The 13247-nt window shown below is 37.3% G+C and overlaps 1 protein-coding gene across 1 annotated transcript in view; it reads right to left on the bottom strand.

Annotated features, from left to right (window-relative positions):
* Positions 1-13247, bottom strand: part of ABCA13 (ATP binding cassette subfamily A member 13) — an 888443-nt gene that overhangs the window by 569070 nt on the left and 306126 nt on the right. Inside the window, 2 exon segments of the mRNA XM_007944147.1 lie at positions 7598-7667; positions 9705-10034. Of these exon segments, the coding sequence (XP_007942338.1) occupies positions 7598-7667; positions 9705-10034 (400 nt within the window).

The raw sequence follows: 13247 nt of genomic DNA, 5'->3' as shown, positions 1-13247 counted from the left end.
AGGGGAGGGGAGGGAAGGCTGTTAGATAGATAGAGATAAGTATTGATTTGGGTGAAGAGAAGGGCAATGTACCAAATGTGAGTGACCAATATGGCACCATTGAGGATGAGAAAGACAAAGAGAGGTACAGAGGAGGTACAGACAACAAATATGAACCCCTTTACACATACAGTACTGCATTGTCAGTGAAGGAAAACATGGGTATATAGATGGATAGCTGGGTGGACAGGCTAAACGATTAGATATGTCTATGAAATGGGGAGGGTATCCAAGAACATATATAGGGTTGGCAGACAATGGTCCATAATTTTATGTGAATGATCAGAATTCCCAGGTGTATAGTAGAGCTGACAAGGGGCAAGTTTGTGGTCACTGCTTGGTCACAGCCAGCTACCAGAGGGACTTAGTTGAACCTGCAGGCTTAGGACCATAGTTGCAGGGGACTTCAATCTCAATTGACATAACATACCACATAAAACATTGTTCCACCTCCTACTTTGGTGAGTAGCAACTGGGATCTTAAAAGCTAGCAAGCTGCCATCTAGATGAAATCATAGTTCTCTCCTCATCCAGAGCAAAGAAGAATGAAGAAAATGAAAATTCATGGAAACAATTAGTTCTAGAGACTGGTACACCATCTGATCTGCAGTATATACAACTATGAGACTGGAAGAACTAGATGGTGCCCAGCTTCCACTGTCATCCACTTGGAAGGGAATCTATGTAGGTGACCCTTGATAGAGAATGAGAACAATGTGGAACAAAACTCAAGATCATTTGGAAAAAAAAAAGTGGTGACCAGGTTTGCTGGTCTGATAGAGCCTGATGGAACCACTGAGACTATGGCCCCTAGTTGCCCTTCAGGTCTAGAATTAAACCCACACCTGTGGTTTCCAGCCAAACAATGTACAGGCATGTGAGTTAAACATTTACCTCAAGTCGACACACACCCTGGAGAGAACAATCATGGGAGAAGGAAGGGCTGCTTATGCACAGGGAAACAGCTCAGGGTGCAGGAGAGTATGGAAGGATGGTCACTGGGAAGAGGTAACTATGGAGAAGAAGTGGGAGGGGAGCTGTTACATTGTAAACTGTGGTCAATGACATGAGACAAAGTATATGTGAACTGCTGTATAGAAAGTGAATTTGCTTTGTAAATCTTCACCCAAATCACAATATATATAAATAAATAAATAGTGTTTTAATTATTGTGTACTTGTTGGAAGTAAATCACTAAATTTAAAGGTTCTAAAGGTGATCATTTTTGTTCTATATCTTCACGATCCTATTTTACCTTATCAGTTCAGACAAACATTATGGTACTTCCTTGAAAAATTGTAAATAGAAATACCAAATGATCCAACAATCCCACTACTAAGTATATGCCTGATAGAAATAAGATCCATGACATGAGCAGATAAATGCACATCCATGTCCAATGAAGCATAATTCACAATAGCAAAAAATGGAAATAACCTTAGAGCAAATCAATGGATGAATAGTTAAACACACTTGGTACATAAACGTACTGGGATATTATGCAGTGTTAAAGAATAGCACTGAATCTGCAAAAGACATCATAACATGAATTAACTTAGAAGACACTATACTCAGTGAAATTGTTAAATTACAAAAGGACAAATATTGCATATTACTACTACTATAAAAAGTCAAGGAAAGGTTTATACAAAAAGAACATTCTTTCTGTGAAGTTACCATGGGCGGGAAGGGAAGAGAGGGTAAATCACTAATCACTAACTATATGTACAAACCTGGGTAAAGGGAAAAGCAACATATAGTAAGGAAGAGGTCAGCACAAAATGATCAGGCAAAGGAAGACACTGGGAAGATCCCAAGAGTTAAAGGCAACAGAGGTAAATACTATTACATCACAATTCTGCAATAAAAGTAACAACAATAATCTATGAGTGGACACATAGATAGACACACGAACTGAACAGGTATGGGAAGACCGATGAGACTATACTCATGATTGTATGTAGGCTTGACAAAGGATATTTCCACATATTTATTTATATGTGCTGCAGATATGGTCATGACTATAGTACAGAATACAGGGGACAAAGTGATGAAAACTTCTTAGCCACAACCAAACACTTTGAGGGAATGAACCTGGGGCTTCATGACAATAGTTCCAAGGGGCATCAAGGTCAATTGGTATAATATAGTCCACAAAGAAAATATTCTACATCCTACTTTGGGGAGTAGTATCTTAGGTCTTAAAAACTTGTAAGTAACCATCTAAAGTGCATCTATTAGTCTCTACCTGTCTGGAGCAAAGAGGAGTGAAAAAAACAAAGAACAAGGAAACAAATAGTCCATAGGACTAATGAATCACATGGATCCCACCATCTATGACCCTGAAACAAGTTTGATGGTGCCCCATCTACTGCTGTTCACTCTGAAAGTGATCACAACATGAGGTTCTGGGTAGAGTAGGAGAAAAATGTGAAACAAAACTCAAAATAATAAAAAAGATCAGGCTTAGGTCTGATAGAGACTGGTGGAACCCCAATAATATGGCCCTTACACATTCTTTAAACCTGAAACTGAACTTGAATCCATGACTCAACTTTCAGCTAAACAGTAGACAAGTCCATTAGGTGAAAAATAACTCCCTTAAGTGGATTCACTCTTAGTGACCCCTCCTTGGGTTTCTGAAGTAGATTACTCAGTCTTCCTTATGAGGAGTGGCTGGTGGGTTTGAACTGCAGTCAAATGCCTTAGGTTCTACACCACCAGTGCTCCTTTTTGGAACTGAACTTGACGCCATGGCCTAACTTTCAGCTAGACAAAAACAGACAAACACAAAAACAAACTCATTGCTGTAGAGTCGGATCCAACTCATAGTTACCCTTCTTTGGGTTTCCGAGGCAGTGTCACTATGGAAGTAGATTGCTCAATCTTCCTTCCAAGGAGTAGCTGGTGGGTTTGAACCATCAGTCTTCTGGTTAACAATCAAATGCCTTCAGCACTAAGTCACCAGAGCTCCTAGCTAAACAATATCATTATTGTCATGTGCTGTCGAGTCATCTCCGACTCATAGTGACCCCAGATTGGGTTTCCGAGGTGGTATCTCTATGAAAAATAACAGCAGTGAGGTATGCCAACTTTATAACATTTAATCACAGAAGACCAAGGGGGGCATTATTTGCCCAGGCATAAAAGCTCAGAAGGCAGGAAAAGATAAGAAAGTAGGAAGATAAGATAAGAAAAGATAAGAAAGGGAAATGATAAACACTGAGAGGAAATGGGAAGAGTGCTGATACATTGGGAGTATTGCAATCAGTGTCACAAAACAAAATTATATGAGTTGTTCAATGGAAAATCTATTTGATCTATAAATGGTCAACCAAATCTTAATAAAAAGTTTAAAACAGAATAGATGAAACTAAAGAGTTACGAGTATTCTGTCAATTTTCAGCACAAATTAGGAAACAAAATGTGTATGAATTGTTGAATGGAAAACCAATTTGCTCTGTAAACTTTCACCTAAATCACAATAAAGAGCTTAAATATAAATAAGAATATCAGTTCGAGGAATACAGAAGAAATCTTTCAAGGGTACCCATAGATTAAAGAGCAATTTAGCACTGTTGTACTGAAAAGACTAACACGTAGGCAAGGCTAGCACCAAATTAACTGGCTAATGCAACAATAGCTTCAGTTGAGTTGTCCTTATGGCATACATTTCAAATCCAAGTACTTACAAAAACACACACAAAGTAGTTAAAAATCTGGGGAAAAAAACAAAGTTTGTTCTGGCTTAAGATTTGAGCTGTCAAGTTCTTAAATATAAGTGAAAAATGCTGCCACCAAATTTTAAATTATTTTAGGCTACAACAACAGAGGAAAATCTAAAGAAAAGTGGGGGAGATAATTGTACCCTATTTTATGCTGGTTAGATCTATTTTTCAATTCTACCCTTTAGGCAAGATCTAGAAAAAGTGGGAATAAAAATGAGAGCTGACAAATACATGAACAGCTGTCATGTGAAAGAGGGAACTGAACTAGGAAAAGTGGGCAGGAGATCTCAAAACAGAATATAGTTCAATAACACTGTAATGGATGGAACATACAGGAGTGCTCCTGTCTTGTAAGAATTCAGAAGTTCACTAAGTGTACCATATATCAGAGGTATTATAGGAATACTGCTAACCAGATGGCTGGCGGTTCAAACCCACCAGCCACTCCTCGGAAGGAAGGTTGGGCATTCCTACTTCCGTAGTGATACTGCCTCGGAAACCCAAGGAGGGGTCGCTATGAGTCGGGGCCGACTCGACGGCACATAACAACAACAACAATAGGAATACTCGAGCATTAGCTGGCTGGTTAACCTGGATAATGTCTGAAGCACTGAGATGCCATAATTATTCTTAATTTTTCTTTAAATTGGGAATACTTTGGTTCTTTGAAAGGATTAATAAAACTGACAAACTACTGACAAATTTAACAAAGGAAAAGAAGGGGAAGATGCAAATAACATGAATAAGAAGTGAAAGGGGTGATGTCACAACAGAACTAATAGAAATAACAAAGGTTAATATCAGCATACTATGAAGAACTGTACTGTAACAAATTTGAAAACCTAGAAGAAATGGACAGATTTGTAGAAACACAATATTTATATAAATTAACACAAACTGATGTAGAAAATTTGAACAGACCCCTAACAAAGGAAGAAACTGAACTAGTAATTTAAAAAAAAAAAAAAAACTACCAGCAAAAAAAAAAAAGTACTGGCCCAGATGACTTCACTGAAGAATTCTACAAAACATTCAAAGAAGAGGTGACACCAATCCTGCTCAAACTATTCCAGAATATAGGAAAATATGGAATTCTTACAAATTCATTTTATGAAGCAATCATAACCCTGATACCAAAACCAGAATAAGAATAGAAGGGAAACTCCTCAATATAATAAAGGTCAGATAATGTAAAACCAAAACTGGATACTATTTGCAGAAAAATGACACACTATCAATAGCTCACACCATACATAAAACCTTACTCAAGATGGATCAAAGAGTTAAATGCAAAATTTAAAAGTATAAAACAAAAAAAATAAATAAATAAAAAATTCACTGCCAATGAGTCAGTTCCTACTCACAGTGACCCCTCCTTGGGTTTCTGAGGTGGTATCTCTGTGGAGCAGATTACCCAGTCCTTCTTCTGAGGACTGGCTGGTGGGTTTAAACTGCCAGACTTCTGGTTAGCAGTCAAATGTGTTAGGCACTATGCCACCAGAGCTCCTTAAAAGTATAAAGTTCATTAAAAAAAAAAAAATGAGGGCAAACTTAGGGGCCCTAATATACTGCATAATGCACAGACAACAGAAGACAAACTTGATGACTGAGAATTTCTAAAATTTGAATTTTTACCCACCTTAAAGAGCTTCTCAAAAGGAATAAAAAGAGAACCTACAGATAGGGAAACAAATTTGTCAACAATATAGCCTTCAAGAGACTTATCTCTAAAATTTAAAGAACATTTCAATATCTCAACATCAAAAAGACAAAGAATCCAATTCAAAAATGGACAAAGAAATGAACAGAAACTTCACCAAAGAAGATATTCAAAGAGCCAACAAACACGTGAAGAAATGCTCAAGATCATTAGTCATTCAAGGGATGCAAATCAAAACAACAATAAATTATCATCTCACTCCAGCAATAATAGTTCAGCAAGATAGAAAATAACAAATGGTGATGAGGGCGTGCAGAGATTGGGACTCTCTTACATTACTGGTGGAACTATAAAATGATAAAACCACTGTGGAAAACAGTATGGAATTTCCTTAAAAAGTTGTAAATAAAAATAATATTTGATCCAGCAAACTGTTTACTAAGTATATATCCTAAAGAAGTGAGAAGTGGGACACAAATAGACATGTGCACACCCATGTTCATGAAAGTACTATTCACAATAACAAAGAGATGGGAATAACTTAATCCCCATAAATGGAGGAATGGATAACCAAATTATGGTACATATACACAATGGAATATTATGCAACAATAAAGAATAATGAAGAATCTGGAAAACATCTAATATCATGGATGAACTTGAAGGACATTATGCTGAGTGAAATATGTCAATCACAGAAGGACAGATATTGCATGAATCCACTAGTATAAAATGTCAAGGAAAGGTTTATACATGGAAGGAAACTTTATTTGTTGGTTACCAGGGATGGGAGAGAAAAGGAGTGAGAATTCCTAGATAAGTAAGAGACATGTATTGATTTGAGTGAAGGGAGAGACAATGTACTAAAAGTGAGTAATCAGCACAATCACTCTAAGGAAAAGGAAGACATGAAGACGTGCACAAGAGGTACAGAAAACAAAGGTAAATACATTTACATATGTAATACTGCATTATCGGTAATTACAAACAATCTAAAGTTGGATACATAGGTAGATAGGGAGAATAATCAGGTATGGTTAGGCAAAAGGGAATATACACATGACTATAAATTTGGCAGATGATATTTCTGTATATATTTGTGTGTAGTATAGAATGTTCATATACATAATAGAGTTAACAGGGGGTAAAGTTATGATAATTTCTTAGCCAAAGCCAAATACCTTAAAGGAGAGAGTCACTAGGCCCAATGGCTCAAGGACCATGGTCACAAGGGACATCAAGCTCAATTGGCATAACATACTACACAAAAACTTTGTTCTACATCCTACTTTGGAGAGTAGCAACTAGGGTCTTAAAAGCTTGAGAGCAGCCATCTAAGATGCAGCTATTGATCTCTCCTCATCCAAAGAAGAATGAAAAAAATTAAAGATGCATATAAACTGTCAGTACAAGGGACTAGTGAACCATGGGAACCTCAGCCTACATGACTCTGAGGCCAGAAGAGCTGAATTGTACCTAGCTACCACTGCCAACCACTCAGAAAAGGATAAAAAAAAATCCTGTAAAGAGAGGGAGAAAAATGTGGACCAAAACTTAAAATCATAAAAAAGACCAGGCTGACTGGTCTGATAGAGACTGGTGAAACCCACAAGACTATAGTCCTAGTCACCCTTCAGGTCTGAAATTGAACTCATTCCTGTGGCTTCCAGCCAAACAATAGACAGGCCTACAAAGTGAACAATTACCCCAGATAGGTATACTCGTTGGAGCAATCAAGTATGGGAGATGAGAAGGGCAGTATTTGCACAGGGAGATGGCTCAGAGTGCAGGAGTGCACAAGAAAGAAGGTCACAGGGAAAAGATAACCACAGGGAGGAGGTGGGAAGATGGCTGTTACATTACGGAGATTGAACTCAATGCCATGAAACAAAATGAGTATGAATTGTTGAATGGAGAATGAATTTGCTCTGTAAACTTTCTCCCAAATCACAATTGTAAAATAAATAAATAAATAAAAACCCTTGGGAAATTTTGATTGTTGGAGGATGTTGAACATCAGCTAAATCAAGTACTGAAACCTCCATTCATTTGTTCCACAATTGTAATGAAGACGTTCTACTTTATCACTTGTACCAGGATAACCCTAAATACCCCAAACTCATATCATTAAAAGTTATTTAAAAAAAAAAAAAAAAATCCATCCTCTTACCTGCCTCTTGCCCTTCTAGGTAAGTAATGAAAAATACTCCTTGCCCAAAGGCGGTTGTTGAGAGGAAGCACTGCTCAGTAATTGATGGAGCAAAGAGAAAAACAGCATATTAGTGTTTGGTTGGGACCACAGAAAATGTAAAATACTAAATTCAAATAGAGAAGCTGTGACAAGTTCCAAATCTAACAATGCCAACTCGTTGCTTCAGGCCATGATTTAAATATCTGACCCTGAAAGACTTCACAGAGTGTCAGCCCATTTTGAAAAGCTTGATAACAAGCTCATTCTTAATGTTAAAAGGAATTATTTCTCTTCACTGCAATACTTGAAATGTCATAAATTCAACACACTGTATACAGAAATACATAACACAAAACAGTGAAAATGGAACAGAGCAATTTATTATTTTTTATTATTAAATGAATGCCCTAGAGCACACTGCAGGCAAGCTGATGGGATATATGCACTGCTCTACACTAGAAAATGAGTCTATTGAAAGAAAATGTTATCTTATTTTTTAGTGGAGAGTCCTATACCAGGAAAAAAGCCCACTGAAAAAATCATCTCACATTTAAACATACAATGTACCAAAGCTATATTTTTATCTACTGAAAAACATTTGAATATGTAAAAAGAAATACATCAAACTTTGAATACAAAAGGCACGTAAATGTGAGAATTGAAATAAAGACAAATATAATAATAGTTAGAATTTAAGTCATGAATGTCAATGACTCCTTTTCTACATGTATATGAAGAGATGGGCACTAAAAGATCCCAACTGGGGTTTTGTTTGTTTGCTTGCTTGCTTGCTTGTTTTAATTATTCTGAAAACACAAACAAATTATTGGTGATGAAATATTACAGATGCAACATACGCTAATCAAAACACATGAACACATAACAATGGACAAAATGTTGATTAAACATAACCAATTTTTCAATCTATATTGATATGCATATGACTAGTACAAACCAGGAAGGTTGAATGGTTTATTGAAGTTGGAGAAAAATAATTTCATCTTCACAGAAATAATTTAATCTAAGGCCCTAAATGTACAGAGAAGGCATCTACTCTCTATCAGTGAAAGTTATAGTAGAGTTACTGTAAGGGCCTTCACATAAACTCTCAAACCAAAAACCAAACTCACTTCCATCAAGTCGATTCCAACCAATAGTGACCCTCCATTGGGTTTCTAAGACTGTAAATCTTTACAGAAGCAGACACTCTCATTTTTCTTCTGCAGAGCAGCTTTTGAGTTCAAATTGCTGACCTTTTAGTTAGCACCAAATGCTTTAACTACTATAACACCAGAGCTCCCCACAGCCCTTTAATCCTGAATCTCCTTGATAATGTCTAAAATTCTCCAACAGTGTCTGTGGTCACATCTCCTAATAGATGCAATTTAAAGAATTAGACTGACTTGCTGGAGAAGTAAAACCTGGAGCAAATGCAGATGTTTACAGTTATGACACGAGTTCAGTGAAATAGACCATTTTAATAGTAATTCATTCCAGTTAATTGCATTCCTGCTACCTGTCAGGCACTGTGGTTGCCAAGCAACAGTCATAAAAGAATAGAGACAATGTTTTTTTTTTTTTTCCTTTATGTATTTTATAGTAAAGACTTGAAAACATTCTAATACTTTCTCAAGAAGTACATCTTAATTAAGTGAGTGACTTTGACATTGCTAATGGAGAGATCTTTGCACTAAATGTGATGTAATTTATGATGCTTCAATTAAACTGCTTTTCACGTGTAAAATACTTTAAAAATCTATTTCTTTCCATGTGTTAAACAAAGAGAAACTAAAGTCATGTGCTTCCTTTAGGATGCTGCTGATTTCCCAAATTGTCTAGAGGTGATGCTGTGTTACAGGAACAATGATAATTCTTAATGGTTCACCATCTAGCAAAACCACTGCAATTTCAGTGTATTGTAACTGCAATGTTTACAACTGTGGATACAATGAAGAGAACCATATATTAGCAATTCTACATATATCTGAAAATAATAAATTGGAAACTTAGTGACGGAGATTTTATTTTGTTGGGTGGGTGGCAGCTTTGTCTTTATTTTGTATCTTTAAAAAAATAATTCACTTACCAGTAATGTCTGAATGACAAAACTTAGTTGGTTATGTAGGACCAGTAGGACAATATAGGGCAGAAAGCTGATCATATATGCCAGGCTGGTGCAAAGGGCAGCTATGTTTGCTTGCCTGAAAAATATACTCAGGAAGTAACTCAGCATGACGACTGACACCCCAAAATCCAGGAGAAAGAGAAAAATAATCAAGGCATTGCTGTACACAAAGATGCCACTTGTTTTCAGAATAATTGCCAGAGCAGCACTGCTGAGGGTCATCATGGCCATGTTCTCCAGGAACCAGGCCAGGAAGCTGGTCACTGGATGCACTCCCATCATCTTCATGTACTGTTGAAAGAAAGAAAATCAACTCAGCAGTGGAGACTTGCAAAAGAGCAGACTAGCTCACTGGAAAGAGAACATCCACTCATGAAAAAGTAAACCAGTATTTGTACTCCCACATTGTTGTCAGCTTGGAAATCCCCACTCTCTGGTGACCAGCACAGAGACAGGCACTATGCTAGGCACATCATCCTGGAGATGACATTGTACTTTCACTGACATCTTATAAAGTGAGTCATTCACCAAGAGAGAACTGAGTCTAGGAGAATTGAAATAATCTCACTTGCTATGCAATGGCACAGTTGAAAAGTAGGGACAAACCTTGGATATCAGGCTAGGTAGGCTACTGTCTCAGATTGTTTCCTTCATTATTTGGGTTTCCTTGTTTTGTTTTGTTTTGTTTTTTTGGGTTTTTAATTTTTTTTCTTCATTTTGTTTGTGTTGGTATTGTTTAGTAACAAGAAAGAAGAAATGAAGAGGGAAAGTACCTGTCCCTAAGATTTTCAGATTTTCGGTTAGAATGGAGATCATTGCAGAAGTTTTAGAATGCATTTTATAAAATGTTAACTTGGTACTAAGGAAAAACAAAACAACATTAATTCATCAACAGAAACTTCAATTTGCTCATCTATAACATCTTGATGCCTTTGAGTTGGGGCTGATTACTTGAAAAATTAGATCATTAATTCTGAAACTTGCCCTGTGGGCTGGCCCTGGCCAGCAGCAGAAGAGTCTGGCAAGTATTCAGCAGCTACATTGAATAAAGGAGGATCCATGAAATCCAGGACTGAATGAATTGCAACACCAAATGTAAATAATGCACAAAACAATATTGCAAAACTTATGCAGTGCTTGGTAGAGCTCTGGTGGGGTAGTGTTTACACATTCAACTGCTAATCAAAATACAGGCAGTTCCAACCGCCAGTGGCTCTGCAGGAAAAAGATGAGTCAGTCTGCTTCCATAAAGATTTACAGCCTTGGAAACTCCCTGCCAAGGGCGCAGTTCTACTCTGAGTCAGGATCGACTCAATGGCAGTGGGTTTATGCAGTACTTGTAAACTTCACAAGGGTGGGCAATCTACTTCTTTGTGACACTGCCTCAGAAACCCAAAGAGGGGTCACTATGAGTCGGATCTTACATGACGTCAGTGAGTTTGTTTTTCTTCTTTTTTTTGTAAACTTGAATGCAGAGCCCATTTTACTTTACCACACAATTTCTTTATTTTAACAAGTATTAAATAACTAACTGTGATACAATGAATTACTTGGTATTGATTTTCTAGCCATAATCTTTGTAACTCCCACTATATTACAGGGTGGGACCACACAAATGAAGTATGTAGAAGTCTAATAAGAGGATTGGTTAGTTTTGCTATGTAGCTGGGCTTAAAATGAGCCCTTCTAACCAGAAGGCTGGCAGTTCAAACCCACCAGCCACTCCCCAGAAGGAAGGTTGGGCAATCCTACTTCTGTAGTGATACTGCCTCGGAAACCCAAGGAGGGGTCGCTATGAGTCAGGGCTGACTCGACGGCACATAACAACAACAACAACAACAAAGGCAGAGAGGGGATCTCACTGCCACCAAGAGAAAAGAGCTGGAGTTGGAGTAGAGCATGTCCCTAGAACTGAGATCACTGAGCTGGACCTCATTGGCAGAGAAATCCTGGCAGAGAAAGACAGCAGTAGTGGAAGAAGATGCAGGAGACAGAGTGGTGGTGGGCTTTATGGCCCACAAAGTGAGAAAGCTGCGTGTCCTTGGGAAAGAGCCTTGCTGGTGGAATGGGTTGCACATAGATGTACCTATTGGGAGCTAAAAGAGCTTTGTAACATTTGTCCAAGCAGGGCAGAAGCTAGACTGAAAGCTCAAGGGCCAGAGAGGTGAGCCTGAGGGCATCTTGATGGAAGAACTGTATCCTGAGCAATTCCTGAACCTGAATTGTAGCCTGTTACTTCCCTAATAAACCCCATGAGTATTGTCTGTGAGTTCTGTGTGGCCATTGCAATGAATTACCAAACCCAGGAGAGACTTAGTGAGTGCCGTGGGAGGGACGGTTGGTGTCAGAATTGATAAAAAGTTTGGAGTATGGTGGTATGCCTGGCCTTATAGGAATAAGGCTTGGACTATTGATGGTGATTCTCCTTCCCCTCTTGAGGTTTGAGGAGGTTAGAAGATGCCTCCTCCATGTCTTTTTTGTAGTAACAAATGTGCATCCATTGTCTCAGGGCTGCAGTCTTGTAGATGGCCAAATAGTAAATCAGGTACAAAAATTCATTCTTTTCTGTTATTTTCTTATTTTAAAATTATTTGTAAAATACATGCATCAAAAAAATTGACATTTTAACTAATTTTAAATGAATAATCCAGTGACATTAATTACATTCACCATGTTATACCATCATCACCACTATCTGTTTCCAAAAGATTTTCATTACTCCAAACAAAAACTCACAAACTTTCTTTCTTAAAAGCAATTTTGACAGTTTCAATTTTTGACAATATTATGACAAAAAAAAAATTTACATTAAAAAAATTAAATCATAATTCAAGGTATACATTCTGCCCTCTCATTTTCCTGAATTTCCAAAAAAAAAAAAAAAAAATACTGAATAAGAAATATTCTTTCAGTCTCATATGCCTGTTGTTCTGAGCTTTCCTTCACTTCACTTCAATGTTGGCAGGGCTTCAGATTTCAATTTAAATTATTTTTCCCAATTTACGATAAATAGCATCTAAAAAAAAAAATACTGGGGAATAAATCTAATCAGGTGTGTGAAAGACTTAAACAATGAAAATTATAAAACACAGCTGAAATAAATTAAAAACTTAAAAAACAGGAAAAATGTTCTGTGTTTATGGTTTGGAAGATTTAATATTGTTGTCAATACCACTGAAAGTGAGCTATAGAATCAACGAAATCCCAATAAAAATTCAAACAGCCTTCTTTACAGAAATGGAAAAACCAATCCTCAATATTAGATAGAGTGGCAAGCTAAAGGAATGTTGAAAAAGAAGAACAAAGTAGGCAGATTCACACTTTCTGATTTTAAAACATTATGTTGTTGTTGTTGTTTGCCGTTGAGTCGGCCCTGACTCATAGCGACCCCTCCTTGGGTTTCCGAGGCGGTATCACTACGGAAGTAGGATTGCCCAACCTTCCTTCCGAGGAGTGGCTAGTGGGTTTGAACCGCCAGCCTCTGGTTAGCAGTCAAGTGCCTTA

The sequence above is a fragment of the Orycteropus afer genome, unplaced genomic scaffold, assembly GCF_000298275.1.
Source record: "Orycteropus afer afer isolate SDZICR_OR568_19922 unplaced genomic scaffold, OryAfe1.0 scaffold00121, whole genome shotgun sequence".
In the NCBI taxonomy this organism is placed as follows: Eukaryota; Metazoa; Chordata; class Mammalia; order Tubulidentata; family Orycteropodidae; genus Orycteropus; species Orycteropus afer.
Note: the sequence above shows the minus strand (reverse complement) of the source record. Positions and strands in the feature narration are given on the sequence as shown.